Raw genomic sequence first — 18,018 nt, 5'->3', positions numbered from 1 at the left:
GGTTGTTTTTTCATTTTGTTTATGGTTTCCTTTGCTGTGCAGAAGCTTACCACTCTGTGTCTTTTGATTGGAGCATTTAGTCCATTGGCATTTAAGTAGCTATTGATAGATATGTTATTTATTGCCATTTTGACCTTGTTTTCCCATTGATTTTATATTTCTTCTTTGTCCTTTTCTATTATTTTTCCTTTTGTGGTTTGATGATTTTCTCTTGTATTACACTTATGTTCTCTTCTTTTTTGTTTTTGTCAATCTACTGTGATTATGTTTTTGATTTGTGGTTACTCTGTTTCTCAAATATGTTAACCCCGTCCTATATCTACTTGCCTTAGACTGGTAGTCATACAGGCTCAAACACATCTAGGAAATGAAAAAAAAAAATCTACATTTTCTTACCCTCCTTCCCCACAGTTTATGATTTTGATGTCCTCTTTTACATCTTCATGCTCGTCCTCTTTTACATCTTCATGTTCATCCTTTTGCTGTTCATTGTGGTTATCTTCACTTTCACAGAATTTTTTTTTTTTTAATCTGTGTGTGTACTGGCTTATTTAGGTAATTTGCTTTCCAATTGTGATCTTCTCTTCCCTATAGACTGTTACTCCTTTTCTATTTAGAGAAGACCTTTCAATATTTCCTTTAGGATATCTTTAGTATTGCTGTATTCTTTTAGTTTTTTGCTTGTCTGAGAAACTTTTTCTCTCTCCTTCTACTCTCAATGATAATCTTGCTGGGTAGAGTATCCTAGGTTGCAGATTTTTCCCTTTCAGGACTTTGAATATATCTTGCCACTCCCTTCTGGCCTGCAACATTTCTGTAGAGAAATCAGCTGATAACTTTACGGGGGATCCCTTGTAATTAACTCTTTTTCTCTTGCTGCCTTTAGAATCCTCTCTTTAACTTTTGCCATTTTTATTATAATAGGTTGTTATGTAGATCTGTTTGGGTTCACCTTGTTTGGGACCCTCTGTGCTTCCTGTACCTGGATATCTGTTTCCTTCCTTAGGTTTGGGAGGTTTTCAGTCATAATTTCTTCAAATACATTTTCGATCCCCTTTTCTCTTTCTTCCCTTTCTGGAATCCCTATTATGCGTAGATTGGCATGCTTTATATTATCCCATAGGTCTCTTTTTTTCGTTTGTCTGCCATCCTGATTGGGTGATTTCCGTATTCTATCTTCCAGGTCACTTACTCGTTCTTCTCAATTATTTATTCTGCTATTCATTGCCTTTACTTCAGTTTTTGTCTCAGCAAGTGAGTTTTCTAATTTTTCTTGGTTCCTCTTTATGGTTTCTAGTTCCTTTTTATAGTACTCTGCATTTCTGTTGATAGCCTTTCTTAATTCCTTCAGTATTTTCACTATTTCCTTTTTGAAATCAGTGTCCCCTAGACTGGAGAGGTCTGTTTCATTGTTTGTTCTTTCAGGGGAATTCTAATGGTCTTTTAACTGGGAGTGGTTCCTCTGCTTCTTCACTTTACTTGTATTTCTCTTATTCTGTGAGTTTAGGAGAAAGTTATCTATGGTGGTCTTGGAAGACTGTTTATATGTGGGGGTGTCCCTGTGTACCTTGTGTGGGTTTAATACTTTTGGTGCAAAGGCTGTTTTTAGTATGGATGCCTGTCACCTCTTTCCTCAGCATGTGCTGGCAGTTATCCCCTTGATAGAGGGTGTGCAGATGCAGTGGCCGATGCCTGGTCCTGGGGTTCTTGGTGGTGGTAGCAGCTCACGTGTGCCCCCAGAGCACATGAGGGGAGCAGAGGCAGCTCACAATCGCTCCTGGAGCCTGGGGGGGTGGTGTGGGGGGTGGGCGTGTATCGTGACTGCTCCAGGAGTTTGTGTAGGCTGTGTCCTGCTGCCTGAGAGCTCATGCCAGGAAAAAGGCTGTAATGGCAGGTCCCAACCCTCCCCTCATGCACTGCCCACACAATGGCACCTGGCCTCTAAGGCAGCCCAGGCTTTCTCTGTGTATAACCTCAGGTGCAGTCAGTTGCACCAGCCTCCAGCCCCTTCAGACTGTTTCTACACAGCCCACCCCTGTCCTCTCCCTGCGTCTGATCTCTGAAGCTCAAGCTTCCACACATAACTGAGATCATATTAGACTCGAGAAAAATATTAAATATCCCAACTGGTTTGCAAATTAATGATGTCAACCAAATCCCATGAAAAGCTGAAACAGCAATTTTATGCTATCTGCCTTATGATCTAAGTTTCCAATGACCCACACGTAATAACTGACTATCCTAGGTGTCCTAATATACCCCACCTATTTGGCTATGTACTATGTACTATATTTTAATATAGAAGTCTTCTCACTAATACAGGATAAAAGGAAAGACAAAGACATACTCCAAGGAACAAAATAATAGATAAAAATGAATGCCAGTTCTCCTATTGATACCACCTTGCACAGTTCTGAGGTTTCAAAAATCCTAGGACTCACAAAGACCTGCAGCAACCACTGCCTGGAACACTTGAGTCAAGAGATCTGAGAGTCCCTGTTGAATCCATAAATCACAAATACGACTGAGATAGAATGAAGTTTGGCTCTATTCAAGTCCAAGGTAGCAGTTTGAAGATGTGCGGTGGCAAATGCTGTGATACACAGAGCAAAGCCTTTTGGGTCAGAAAGGCCCAGGTTCAAATCTCAGCTCTTCAGCTTACCATCCATGAGGTTGGTTGGCCACATTACTTAACCTCCACAAGGCGGTTTCCTCATCTCTGAATTGAGGGTAGTGATACCTACCCTAATTAGGTCCTTTGAGTACTCATAGACTCAACAAATATTTATTGAGGACTTACTATGTATTAGGCACTGTGATGGATGCTGGGAATACAAGGCTGCTCTCAAGCAGCTTATGATCCAATGGAATATACAGACAAATAAATGGACAGTTATAATGTGCTAAGTGCCTCAATGGTCCAAGTTTAGCATGCAGTGAGGGCCCTTGCCAAGGACACCTAACAGTCCAGAAAAGGATTTCTATGAGAAAGGAAGACTAAGTACAAGTTAGGGAAATAAAAGCAGAAAGTATGCTCTAGGATACAGCACATGGGAAAGTTTGAAGAGAGAAAGTCATGTTTTCAGGAAATAAAAATATGAAAACAGTTGGGCTAACTACAGCACAACATTTGAAGAGAGCAATAAGTGATATACATAAAAGACCCATTAAAATGATTGGCACATAGTAGGTACCCCATAAACATTAGCTACTATTATGATAACTAACATAACGGTAATATTTTCTGGAAAGGCCACCTTTCATCAGCAGTTACCTTTTTAAGTCAGGTAACCTTGGTTTCAGAGCAGGCAAGACCATGAGATCTTCTACCTGTGAGCAATCTAATAAAGTACAAGGTCGAGTTTCAGAAAAGATATGTATCTAGAAATGAGAAGGAAAAGAAGTCAATTTCAGAACATATTAATCACTGTGTAGCCATAAGTATACCTTTTTGTTCCCACTCTGTGGTTTGGAGCAATATCAATTGTATCTGTGGCCGAATCATGTCTTACTGCCAGTCCCAAGTCTGCAATACAGCAAGTTCCATTCTTCTTTACCAAGATATTCTTTGATTTCAAATCCCTATGAGCAATGGCTGGTTTTCCTAAAGAAAGGAAAAAATTAAACATGGTTGCTTAAATGGTAATACCAATCACAAATCTCACCTTTAGGTTCAAAAGCTTCTCTTCCCATCCCAGTGTTGAAGCATTTCAGCCCCCATCACCGCAGTACCTGGGCCATTACTAAACCACCTTAAGTGAATCATTACAGAAAAAGTTGCTGAAATTACATTTCTTCAAAGAAAATAGATGATGCTCAAAAAATATAAGTCTAATACTCAAAGACTGGGGGGTTAAAGATACTAGTTTGTTGATACCCTATGAATTTTTTACAGGAATCCTAGTCACTGATACTCGAATTCAAGAACCAAGAATCTCAATCACTTCCTTTGTCTATCAACTGGAATATACTTATTAAATGTATAATACCTTAATACTAACCACTAGAAAAAGTTGTACTATGCAGGGACTATGTATTTTAATCTAGAAGTCTTCTCACTAAAACAGGAAAAAAAATAAAATTTTAAAAATAATTTAAATTTAAAAATAATAATTACAATGTGGAAAACTTGGAACCCTCAGAGACTGCTGATGGAAATGTAAAATAGTACAGGCACTTGGAAAAAAAAGTCTGGCAGTTTCACAAATCTTTAGATCCAGTAATTCCACTCCCAGGTATATATCCAAGAGAACTGGAAACATGTCCACACAAAAACTTGTACAACAATGTTCATAGCAGCATTATTCATAACAGCTCAAAGTGGAAACAACCCAAATGTCCATCACTGATGAATGGATACCCAAAATGTGGTATATCCATACAATGAAATATTCCTCAGCCATAAAAAATGAAATATTACTCAGCCATAAAAAAGAATGAATTTCTGATAAATGCTGCAGCATGGATGAACCTTGAAAATACACTAAGAGAAAGAAACCAGTCACAAAAGATCACATATTGTATGATTCCATTTATATGCTATGTCCAGAATAAGCAAATCTATAGAGATGGAAAGTATATTAGAGGTTGCCTAAGGCTAAAGAGTTTGGGGGGAAATGGGGAATGACTGCTAAGAACTACAGGGTTCTTTCAAGATGATGAAAATGTTCTAAAACTGATTGTGGTGACAGCTGTACAACTCTGTGAATATACTAAAAACCACTGAATTGTATACCAATGGGTAAATTATAACTCAATAAAGCTATTATAATCAACAATAATAAAATTTACAAAGATGGGGCTGGCTGAGATAGTAAAACAGCATGTGTGTTGTGTGTTGTAAAGTTGGGAGTGGGGGAGTTATCAGGTAGCAAGTGGATAATCATTAGAGCAGAGAATATATTGGCATCTGATATCTTATATGGCACAAAAATCAAAGCATAAAAATTTCATAACTAAAACTTAGTATTCAATTTTTCAACTGTAAAACTGTCTCATGCAGTCTCCTTATCCTAGGGTCAAATATAATTATTAGGTAGCCAGATAACATTTATGTAGCATGTTGATGTTTACAAAGCTTTTTCACATTTCATATGGTACTGCACATAAACTAAATTCCAAAATCAAGATCCTCAAAAATCACAAGAAAGACTAAACGCTACTACTTTTAAGAACTTACAAAAATATCAGTATTGTTACAATGATTGGAGAATCTCTGAACAAATTCCCAGATTCATAACTCCACCTTAGATTTTCAACAGAAAGGTAAAATATTCTCATCTAAAAACTCATTTTAAATATCTCCAATTAAGCTGACTTCTTGCAAAAATTTTCTGAACAGACATTAGATCCATGGGAATTTAAAGCTTAAAATAACAGGATTGCTTTGAGTTACCTTGGGTACCAACTATCTCCATGTGAAGATGGGCAAGTCCACTTGCTGTGGACAGAGCGAGTTTTATCATTCCTTCCACAGTAACTGTGTATCTGTTCAAGTAATCAAAAAGGGATCCATGCTCATGATAATCTGACACCAACCAGAGCTGAGTCCATGTACCATTGTCTGCCAAGTAGAATAACAATATTTCAGATGGGCTATAGAACATTTATGATTTATTCAAAAGTTATCACTTTTTACTCTCAATCCTGAATCACACAACTGCAATATGTTGGTACCTTAAATTTGTATATATTTCTTTCATATTTTCTTGTATTTCAGTTTTCTTATACTTTCATGTATGTATCCTTTAGATCCTTAAAGTAAGCCCCTTAATCTTGAGATAAGGCAAGGATAACTAATCCCATTCAAGAGAGAAGGAATCATAGTTCAAAAATGGTGATGTTGAGTCCACACAGATGGTAGCAGGGCTGGGATAATGCTTCGAGGAATGCCTGGTTCAAGTTAGGTGCTCAATGATTGTTTTTGGAAGGGGGGAGGGAAACAAGGGAGGAGGGAGGGAAGAAGATGAGAAGTACCTGGAACCTAGTGTGGCTATAGTGGGAATGGAATATTATTGGACAAACTGAAAGGGAGCTTAAATGAGAAATGCAAGCTTTAATGACAAACAGACTGTGTATACCGTTCACAAAGAAGCCAGAAAAGATTACAATTCCAAGGTTTCCAGATTAGAAAAATATAAAAATAGTGGTATCACTGACACATGGGGAAGCTGAGACAGGAGCTAAAAATGTCATGAGGAGAAAAGGCTAGGACTGAATCCAGTTTTACACAAGGTGATTTTGAACCTCAACAACTAGGAATATGTGTTCTTCCAAAAGTTCCTTTGTAAGCCAGGACATGAATTGGAAATGTAAGTTCCCATGAGAATCATGGTAAAGGTTCTGGCTGGGCTTCTAGGCTAGGCTGGTCCACAAAAGCCAATTTAACCTAGGAGTAGCTGGAAAATCATATATTTCACAAAATCATGAAAGCAAAAAAAGTATTACAACAATACTAGGAGGCAGGACAATTCAGTAAAAGATGCACACTTGGAGTCATTCTGACCTGGGTTGGAATCAGGGCCTGGCTGTCACTGACTACATGACCTCAGACAAGTTTCTTAACCAATGAGCCTTTGTTCCTTCTTTTACACAACAAGAATACCTTACTTTGCGAGACTACTAAGAAGATTTTAAAAATAGGATAATAGATTTTTAAAAAGCATTTAGTACAATGCATGGCACATAAGAACTTCCCCATTGTTGTAAAACAAAAGAAAAAACTCAGATTGACATAAAATAATTTCTATATTTTGAAGGTTGTTAATTGAAAGAAAGCAATTCTGATTAGAAAAGATTAAGGAATGAAATGTTTTCAGAAGATTCTGGAGGAGATTTCTGGGTATTTTCGAAAGGATTTAGATATTCATGATACTAGTTCTTTATCAACTTGTTTCTTCATAAACTTTGTAAACTGATTCTGTTCAAACTTATACCTTTCCTTGATACAGGTACATCACTAGCTTTATCTGCATGCTTATTAACCATACCTGAATTCTGAAAGGCTCACAAATACAAGAAATAAATAGGAACACAGCAAGATGGAAGAATGGGAGGTTTTCTGAGGTAACTGACAAGACAGGTGGAAGGAAGAAGGACATATTAGAGGCTATGCCCACATGAAGGGTTGTCTAAGGTGGAATTAACTAAATCAGTATGAGAAAGATAACGAAAACGGGAATAGGGGGTGGAGGGGCTAGGTTCTAGGCAAAGTCCATTAACCCCTGACAAAGAAGAAAGGAGGTGTAGGGAAGAGCCAGCAGGGTTGCCAGTTCCCATGGTAACCTCCAGATGACAGTACCAGCTTGGCTGCTGCCTGAGCGAAAGGGAAGAGTTCAGGGCACAGCAGCAGGAACATTTTGTGTCGGTTAGTGTGTTTACAACTTGGAACAAGCCTAAAACATGCTGGGCCTGGGTAAGGGTTGAACCTCAAAATGCAGATTTGAAAGTCACCACTACCTACCATTGAGTTTGAAAGCAAAAATGTGGGTAAGTTCTTTGAGGGAGAAATTACTATTTGTAGAATTAGAGCCTTCATATGTATTAAGAAAACAAAAACACCTATTAAGAAATAAGAAAGTCCAGAGTCACAGAATACAAAGGTTGTTTTAAGGGTTGAGGGAGAAGCTAAATTGGTGTCGAAGACAGAAGAAAGTGAAAACTAAGGACTTGGTCAGACTATGATCACTGCTTTTGTTTATTTGTTTTGTTTTTAAATTAAGTAATACTGAATTGGTAGTATCTATTGATAATCCCTGCTTAGATCCATCACCGCCCCTAAGTCACAAAAAGCAGATAATCACACACACCTCCTCATTTGATGCAATAGAAAGAATATGTAGAAAGTATATAATATTTTCAGGAAACCAATAAAATAATCAGATTCAGTCTCTAATTTTAATTACCAGTTTTCAAATTATACAAGGAGCAAGTTCAGAGATACTATAAGAATTCAATTAGCAAATCTAGAATATGATAAGCCCTATAGGACAAACAATCCAGTGTCTTCAACTGCAAGAAGAAAAAAAAAGAAAGACAGAGGGGAACCCTAGTGATTTTAAGGGATTTGAGATAAATATCAACCCAATGCAATGGATCCTAAAGAAGTGAATAACCAATTGTTAAAAAAAAAAAAAAAAAGGGGGGGGAGACCACTGCAGAAATGTGAAACTGACTAGATATTTGATGGCATTTTTAAAATTGACAATGGTAGTATGGTTATGTTTCACAAAAAAAGATTCCCCATAATCTAAAGATACAAACTGAGATATTTATGGATGAAAAGATATGCTATCTGGGATTAGCTTCAAATAATTCAGAGGGGGCAGAGTAGGTGGAATCAGAGCTCAAATATGGTTGGCAGTGAGCTGATAATTGCTGAAGCTGGGTGATGGGGGTTCATTATACTATTCTCTACTTTTCTATATACTGGAAATTTTCTATAAATGTTTAAAAAAACAAGTAATAAATGTTTGTTGTAAATAAATTTGAAAATACAGAGAAGCAAAAAGAAAAAATCACCCATGAACACAAACTGAGATTAAACATTGTTAATATTTCAAAGAAATAAATATTGTTGAAGAAAATGGGAAGGGAGAGAAGTAAAAAGATGACTATGGTTATGGCCTTTAAAAAAGATAATGATAGCATTTTTTTAAAAAAAATAGGAAAGGTGGGAAATACATTTGATTCAGGGTGGGTGTGATGAGAGTCGAGTTGTAATACTGGGTTGGCCAAAAAGTTCGTTTGGGTTTTTCTGTAACATCTCACGCAAAATCCCAAATGAACTTTTTGGCCAACCCAATACAAGCCTCTGACAAAAGCTATAAAGGTAGGATTGTGGGCACTACTATAATAACTGAAGCCAGGAAAGTAAATGAAGTGCAGTCTGAAATCACTTTTCACAGTCACCTCTCATGCTGACTGTCTACTGACATGGCTTCCTCACTTGCTTCAGCATCTGATCTGCCCCCAGGCCTCAAGCACCTGTGTACCACAGGCAAGAAAAGGTCCACATGGTTACTAAGGGCAAGGTGGTTTTGGAGAAACCATTTCTCTATTTAAGTGAGTTTACTTAAAAGATTAATCTGTTTAGCCCTTAGCAATTTAAACACAGAATACACTGAGAAGTTATTCTTACTCTCCCTATCCATAAGGTCATTAGGAAATATTAGAATGCCCTAATGGTCAGGAAGAGATTAAAAGGAAACATATCTGAGCTCTAGCCTATCATCCCAAAACTCTGGGCAACCAGAGTTTATAAACTTTTTTTCTACGTTATGACTATCCTCAGTAACTAACTTCCCAGAACCAAACCAAACCAAAAGCATGTAACCTTTTTTTTTTTTTCTTTTTTAAAATAGCTCTTTACATTTTATAAAGCAATTTAGAGGTTTAGGAACATGTTGTCAAAAGTCAAGAAAATCCTTAAGAAGTACCTGTTTCTAAAGGCTTCTAATATATTCTGTTTTACTTAATGAGTCTAATTTATATGGCAAACATCCATTTCTCATCAAATATGACAATGTTTAATAGTCTTATTTGTGGAAAGGATTAAATATATTTTGTTACACTCAAAGGAGAAGCAAATGTTACTGACCTTTATTGTCTGCTGCTATAAATCCCAAGATGTTTTCATGACGTAACATGACGGTCTGATAAATCTCTGCCTCACGGAACCATGAACGTTCTTCTCTAGAGGAGAATATTTTAACAGCAACTTCTTCTCCTCTCCATTTTCCTCGCCAAACTTCTCCAAAACGACCTTTGCCAATACTTTCTTGTAACACAATAGTTCTCGCAATTGTCCTCTGAACAAGCAATGGTAAACCTAAAGATAAAAAGAAATAGTATTCGACACAAACAATCAATATCGGTACCTGTTTCTAACACCACGATAGGCGTTAAAAGAGTGACTCAGAAAGGTTTAACTCCTTAAAGGAACTTACAATCTCACTGAGGAAAGATAGAGTAAAATTTCAAAAACAATAATTCATGATAAAAGGAAAATAATAAATAAAATAAAATAAAAGAATCCAGAAACTCCTGCCTAGAGAGTCAAGGTAGGCTTTAAAAGATAAGCTGGATTTAGACTGTCCTTTACAGAAGGGATAGGACCAAAGAAGAAGACAAGGAGGTAAGGTGTTTAGGTAGGAGGAATATGCAAGCAAAAGTAGAAGAAACAAATGGCTGATACATGTTTAGGGAACCAGCTTAGATAGATAAGCAGAAAAAGGATGTATGTAGTAAAACAGTAGAAGAGAAGAGAAGAGAAGCTGCACCAGAATGTGAAGAGTACTGAATGCCCGGCTCAAGATGACCAATGAGATCTGTGGGTGAAAGAGGAACTAGTAAACATTTCCATTCATTTCATGAAAGGAAAGAAATAATTTAAAAATCTTATTTCAGAAAGATGAGTCTGGTAACAGTTTTACAAATGGGAGGAGAAAAGTGTGTAAGCACAAGAAATGTAGAAGTAAATTCTGGTCTAACTTTTAATAAATCAGTAAAAATTATCACAGAAACCATTTCAAGACAAGCAATTTACCAATTTACGCACCAGGAACTGGCTGCCTAGGCGACACTAATATCTTAAGGAATGATGCCAAGTAACTTACCTTGGTGATGAGACATTGGCAGTTTTCTCACCAACTGAACTTGCCTTACTATAAAATACATAGTTTTAAATATTACCACACTTATTTCATTTACATAAAAGTATTTACTAACTACCTACAAAATTTAAGTAACACTATATTTGGGACTATTCCAATTCCCCATGGACTAAGAACTGTCAAATTATACTGACACTGACAAAATATCAGTGTACATCATGTTCTACAGTATTTTATTTATACAGTCTAATACATATAAATTTGTGTCACTTATAAGCTATCTTGAGTTGCCTGCTAGATCAAATTAAACTAATGGAAGTAAATTGATACAGCCACTATGGAGAACAATATGGAGGTTCCTTAAAAAACTAAAAATAGAATTACCATATGACCCAGCAATCCCACTACTGGGCATATACCCAGAGAAAACCGTAATTCAAAAAGACACATGCACCCGAATGTTCATTGCAGCACTATTTACAATAGCCAGGTCATGGAAGCAACCTACATGCCCATCAACAGACGAATGGATAAAGAAGATGTGGTACATATATACAATGGAATATTACTCAGCCATAAAAAGGAACGAAATTGAGTCATTTGTTGAGACATGGATGGATCTAGAGACTGTCATACAGAGTGAAGTAAGTCAGAAAGAGAAAAACAAGTATCGTATATTAATGCATGTATGCGGAACCTAGAAAAATGGTACAGATGAGCCAGTTTGCAGGGCAGAAGTTGAGACACAAATGTAGAGAATGGTCATATGGACACCAAGGGGGGAAAACTGCGGTGAGGTGGGGATGGTGGTGTGCTGAATTGGGCAATTGGGATTGACATGTATACACTGATGTGTATAAAACTGATGCCTAATAAGAACCTGCAGTATAAAAAAACAAACAAAACAACTAATACTAAACTTTCATTGGGTTATTTGTATGGAAATATGTTAATATAAATGTTTCAGACATTACATGAAATTTCTAAAAATCTTATATTTGTATTTGTATGGAAATATGTATGGAAATATGTTAATATAAATGTTTCAGACATTACATGAAATTTCTAAAAATCTTATATTTGTATTTGTATGGAAATATGTATGGAAATATGTTAATATAAATGTTTCAGACATTAAAAAAAAAAAAAAAAAAAGGAAAAAAAAAAAAAAAAAAAAAACTAATGGAAGTAAATAAAATTATCTGGTCTCTTTGATTCTCTGGTATGAAATACTTATAAATCCAAATGTTAAACCTTTAAGTTATCTCTTTTCATCTTTAAGTTTCTCAAATAGATCCTTCCTTCCCCTTGCTCTATCCATCCTCCCTACTTCCTGCAAAGTAGTTAGCAGTCTAATTGTAAACAATTGTTTTTATAAGGAGACTGCTGGTTAAAAATAAATCTGTGAAAAATCCTTATTTAAATCAAGGAGCTCTTTTGTATTATGAATAACCAATTCCTAATTATGTTGTTTACAGTAGACACTAGCTTACTAAATTTTCTTAAAGCCTTTGAACAGGGCCACACCATGTACTTAAAGATTTAAAGTATACTTAAGAGTTCATTTCAGGAGGCTGATCTGGAAGTTAGAAATGCAGGGAGTAAAGAAGAAAGGGAATAGCAAATGGGAAGTCTGAAAATGCCTGACACATTCAGGACTCACGCAGGGTCAAGAAAGCCTAACAGGACAAAGAAAGTCTTTGTCTTCCCCTTCACAACTGGATTCTAGATGCAGAACTGGAATTAAAAATCAAATCTAGATTTATCATATTATCTGTATTTGGTTACCATAACCCACATGAAAATCTGAGCATTTTTTAAAAAGTAATAGTTTTCTTCTAAAGACAAAAATAAACAGGCCTAATTCAGATCTCTATATTCTCTGCTTTACTTCTGTACCTTTTAGAACTGCTTGAGAGAAAACTTCAACAGGGTCCAAGCACCTTTACATGCAGTGAACAACAGAAATAAGACCTGAAGGACATGCATGCATTAAAGAGATCATAAGCATGAATGAGACATAATAAACATTGGCCTAAGAGACGCACACTCTCAAAAACAGGCACACAGGGGACTTCCCTGGTAGCACAGTGGATGGAACTCCGCACTCCCAATGCAGGGGGCCTGGGTTCGATCCCTGGTTGGGGAGCTGTATCCCGCGTGAGTGCCACAACTAGGGAGCCCATGTGCCACAACCAAGGAGCCTGCCTGCCGCAACTAAGACCCAGCACAACCAAATAAATAAATCTGGCCCACATTTGCGTGTTCCCACATACTTTGCAATCTAATGACAGCTTAAATATGGGCACATGCACAACCTGTGATTCAAATAAATGCAACAGGGATACAATTAGCTTTAAGTTTAGAGCTAGGTGCCAGAACCCATCTCTCCATTGTCTCCCTGCAATTCCTAAGTTAAAAGTACAGTCTTTGAAAGGGAGATATAGGGCCTTTCCTAAATTATGGTCATATAGTACTGAGTAATAAACATTTGAATTCATAACATAAAATGTTTTATCTTTTCCTCAATGAGTGAAAGAACTAAAAAGGATATTATACACAGACATTTGACTTACTCAGAGGCATGAGTCCCATTCATGAAATGGCATTCAAGCTTATAATAAATAGAAGGAAAAGCAATGGAATTTTCTGCTGTCATTCAACAGAAGACAGCTTTTGTCTGGATAAATCTGAAAGCCATTAACACAGAATAAACTATGACAGGGAAGGAGGCCTTAAACTAGCTTTTTTGTACAATGCAGCAAATTCATACTGTATATCAGATTTTTTTCCAAATATCTTTTCAATAAGAATAACACCTGTCATTTGGATATAACTTTACAATCTACCAAGTGCTTAAGTGCTTTCACACAAACATCTCGTTTCATTTGAACCTCACAACAATCCAGTAACGTACACTGGGCAGGGTTCATTACTTTCATTTTAAAGATGAAATAACTCAGGCATGAGACATCAGCTAACTGCCCAAAGCCACAGAGCTGGCAAACAATGCAGACAAGTTTTTGCAGGGTGTAAAAGGAGGCATAAAAGGAGGGAGAGAAGCTTTCAGACAATAGAGCTGGGTCCCTGACAGATCTAGAAATACTGATAAAATGGAAAAAGAACAATTCCATTCTGTACTACAATTCCATTCTTCATGTCTGTATCTTAAAAGGTAAATAAATATATTCTTATTCAGAAACAAACTGCCATCCAGACAGCAATTTCTTTTAATCCTTTAGGTAGGTTTGCTCTCCTTGAGGCCTGATACATACCACTGTGCCAAGTGGCATGAGCTGCTTTGATTTCCCTCGGTGTAAGTGTGGCAACAAGAGAGCAGGTCCAAGGGATTAATTCCAAATGATCTAAAGCCACCCTAATTTTCTGTGACTTTGGCCCCTGCTTATCATACTTTTTTGGTCCAAGTTAGCTTCTAGAATGAGCCAGATATTCTTTGGGAACCCTTTGAACTAACTCAGGATCAAAGGGGAACCCTAAAATAATCTCTCTCCACTCTTCCACCACTCCTGCCCAAAGACTGTCACATCTTCAGTATAAGGCTGCTCCATCTCAGTCCAGCCAGTCACTGCCTCCCTCCTCACAACAGTCACAGGGATCCCTAAAGGCTGCCTTAAGAGACCCAGGCTCCACCGTAAGCCTGTATGTATCCTAGCAGTCATGGGCAGAACTCACTTACTGAATACGTACGGCCAGATTCTACAGAAGAAAACTTCATGTCATGAAATCAGTTTCTTCATATTTAAATGAATAAACATACATACATATACATGAATATACCTTCATTCCCTTAAAGATATTTGTCATTATGTGAACTTTCTGTATCATCAGATGTGATTTTGTGCTTCAGAGTCATATTCCTTCCCCAGTCACAATTTCTGCTTTAAAGTTCCTTCAGGGACTTCCCTGGTGGCGCAGTGGTTAAGAATCTGCCTGCCAATGCAGGGAACAAGGGTTCGAGCCCTGGTCCGGGAAGATCCCACATGCCATGGAGCAACTAAGCCCGTGCTCCACAACTGCTGAGCCCGCGTGCCACAACTACTGAAGCCCACGCACCTACAGCCCATGCTCCGCAACAAGAGAAGCCACCGCAATGAAGAGTAGCCCCCACTCGCCACAACTAGAGAAAGCCTGTGCACAGCAACAAAGACCCAACGCAGCCAAAAAATATAATTAATTAATTAATTAATTTAAAAAAACAAAGTTCCTTTAATCACTTGATTATAAAATTCATGAAATTTTCATTATACATATTTTTAAAATCTTTTTATCCGTGAATCTAGCCCTTATTTGAAGTTAATTTATACTTTTTAAAGGACAGTACATCTCATTTAAAAGTCCTAACAAACCACTTTAAGTATTATTATCAGCAGTATCTGTCCCATATTTCTGATGAGGAAATAGAAGCCCAAGGAGAAAACATGGTTTAACCAAGATCAGACAGCCAATCAGTGACAAAGCTTGCACTGGAATCTAGATCTCTTAATTCCTGGCTAGGAATTAAGTGTCAAATTACAATACTGTAGAGGATAGGAGTCTTCTTCTCTTAGTATCCTTCCAAAGCACATGTAAGAAAAAGTAAAAAATAAATCCCTTTTTGATTTAAATATGAAGCACTGATTGCTATGCCAAAATTTGCTTCAGGTAATTAGATAATCTATTTCTGATCCCACAAAAATCAAAGAGAACTGAGAAAAGCAAATATCAGAAGGGCCATGGATCCATAAAGCTATATTAAATAAAAAGGTGGTCAGACTTTTTTCTAAAGTGAGAAAATGACTAAAAATTCATTAGTTTAATAAAAAACTAGGCCTGAGCCAGAGACAGCAATTTAATATTGAAAAAGCAAATAACCTTCACAATTCCAAACACACTCTCTGTCATGCCTGCTTTCAATACAAAAATAAAGCTGCTAAACAGTCCTGAAGAGAATGGGTAAACTGCAGATTATTTGAACATCTGTGAACTTCGGCCTCAGCTACAGAGGAATAACTGTCTTTATTCTCACAGAGTCATGAGAAGGTGAGAATGTTTTCAAAGTTACACAAATGTGAAGGTGACTTACTTTTACTGCTCAAATAAGTCAGTCAATTCTATTTGTCCTTACTAAACTAGCCGTGGTCAGATACAGACCTAGCTTAAAGACCTTTATTAGGTTCAACGCTGGAGTAGTATTCACACTATCCCAAGTTTTAACATACTAAGCCAACTGGCTTAGCCAACTAATAAATAACACAGTTAATTTTAAAAAGACATCTTAGGAAAAAGAAAAAAACAAATACATTACCTGATCCAGAACCCGATGTTGTCATATCATAAATTAAATCTTTTAACGTAGTACCCTCTGAAATAAAGGGGCGATCTAATGAAGGATCCTCTTCATTTGGCACTCGATGGTGAATGACAGTGCGGTTATGGCAGATATAGACCATCAACATGAGTGAGATGCAGACGAAGCATACTGGTCCAGCAATGACAGCTGCCAGTTCGACAGGACCAAGGCCAGATGATGGCTTTCCTGGAAAAGGGCCTCAAGTGAAATAAACATCAACAACAATAACACTGTAGGCGGCATCCACAATTTCCTAAATCCTCCACATTTCCTGCAGTTGGCCACTACCACCATTAGTCAGAGCCTCTTTACAGCAGCTCATAGAGCTCAAACCCGTAACAAGTGAAGCACTTAATCTTCTCCCATTGGCTCTCCTTTTATGATCACCAGCTCTGTCAACATCCACTTAGTCTTCCTGAAGTCTTGAGCCATCCCCTAAATAACAAGGCCAGCTACCACAAACACTGTAGGACCACCCCCCACCCCACTTAGCCCTCTCAGATCTTTAATAGAAGAACCAATAATCTGGAACAACTCCCATTAAATATTTCTTAAGTCACTGTCTTCTTTTTTCTTTTTTTTTTAAAGTAGTTTAGCTTATCTTCTTATTCCAAGGCTAGTATATGCTCATAGCAGGAAAAAAAATTAAAAAGTATAAATACAGATGAGCAAAATTTTTAAAAAAATGAACTACAGCCTCACCATCCCCCCCCAAACTCACCTGTGTATATATCTCCACCAATTTTTTTTCATGCAAAAATATATCTTTTTTTTAATAGAGTTTGCATGTGTATACTTTCTAGTTTATTTTAATCACTTAGACTTTTAATTAAAGACTTTTTTTTAATAATCTCTTTTAACAATTAACAATTTGCATTGTTTCAGAAACATTAATTACAACTATTTTGGCATTCATCCTGACACGTGCTGGTTCATGGCTCACCACCCTTTCTTTCACATCACATCTTTATCATTCTTGAGATCTTTATTTGGATTGATTTCATATGATAAAGAATCCTAATTCTAGTAATTCCTTTCAGAAAGAGTATATGGGTCCTTATACACTGAATACTTAATTATCTAAAGATGCTTATTGCCTTTATATATGAAAAATCTTGGCTCATCTAAAGAATTTTGGGTAACAAGCAATATATGATATTCCATTGCCTTCTGGTATTTAAAAAAAGCAAAAAATCTGAACTTTTTTTTTCCTTTTATAGGTAACCAGTGTTCACTTGTGCTGAATGTGTGCACAATTTTTCTTTATTCTTGAAAACTGATAGTTTTTTCATTATATATATTTGGTTAAGTATTTTTTCATTAATTTTACATAGTATTTCTTCTCTCTTCTGTCCTTTTGCCTTTTTCTGGTTTTATGCTAAGCATATTGGATCACCTAGATCTGTCCTCTATGTCTCTTAATTTGCTCACCAACTGTCTTTTTCTCTGAATTGTAACACAATTTCTCAAGTTTGTCTTGCTTTAAGCTTGTCTCACACTTGACAATAAAGTTACAACATCCAGTCTGCTGTTCACTTTCAGTACTGCATTTTTAAAAATAATTCATCAATTGAGCTTTTCATCTGAAAGCGATCTTAACAACTGTGAAATGTTCTCGTTTCATTGTGAACAACTGAAAACAGACCTTGGACTGTCTGAAAGTTCTTCCCTAACATGTTGTAAGTGTATTTCATAGGATGACATCTACTCTCATTTATCCAGTTCAGTTCACTTCTTTTGAACCATGGAATCTTTCCATTTGGTAAATTTTTTTGCTGTCTGATTATCAGGGACCTGGGAATGAGGTATTTGTGTATTTTAGCATTAAAAATAAAGTGAGTTCTTCATAAGGTTTTGTGAGTCTCCATTCTGATATTTCAAGCCATTTCAAACAATGGAAATGGGGAATTCTGGAATTATCATTCACCTTGTCATATTAGAATTGCAGATACCTATTAAAAGTCAGAAAAAATTAAAAAACAAAAAGTCAGAAAAATTACAGTCTGACAGAGCTTTGCCACAGGGACCTTCTCTATCATGCTGAAGATTTGGTTT

At 36.6% G+C, this 18,018-nt stretch overlaps 1 protein-coding gene across 3 annotated transcripts in view; it reads right to left on the bottom strand.

Annotated features, from left to right (window-relative positions):
• TGFBR1 (transforming growth factor beta receptor 1) overlaps positions 1 to 18,018 on the bottom strand; it is a 69,283-nt gene that overhangs the window by 14,799 nt on the left and 36,466 nt on the right. The window contains exons 3-6 of one of the 3 annotated variants that reach the window (XM_036855563.1): positions 15,919 to 16,161; positions 9,599 to 9,829; positions 5,396 to 5,563; positions 3,448 to 3,604 (exon numbers count right to left, since the gene is read on the bottom strand). In XM_036855563.1, the coding sequence (XP_036711458.1) occupies positions 3,448 to 3,604; positions 5,396 to 5,563; positions 9,599 to 9,829; positions 15,919 to 16,161 (799 nt within the window). The remainder of the gene's footprint in view (positions 1 to 3,447; positions 3,605 to 5,395; positions 5,564 to 9,598; positions 9,830 to 15,918; positions 16,162 to 18,018) is intronic. The other 2 variants (XM_036855564.1, XM_036855565.1) reach the window with 2 other exon arrangements.

Source organism: Balaenoptera musculus, chromosome 6 (genome assembly GCF_009873245.2).
Source record: "Balaenoptera musculus isolate JJ_BM4_2016_0621 chromosome 6, mBalMus1.pri.v3, whole genome shotgun sequence".
Lineage (NCBI taxonomy): Eukaryota > Metazoa > Chordata > Mammalia > Artiodactyla > Balaenopteridae > Balaenoptera > Balaenoptera musculus.
The sequence above is the reverse complement of the archived record's forward strand: the minus strand, read 5'-3'. Positions and strand labels throughout refer to the sequence as shown.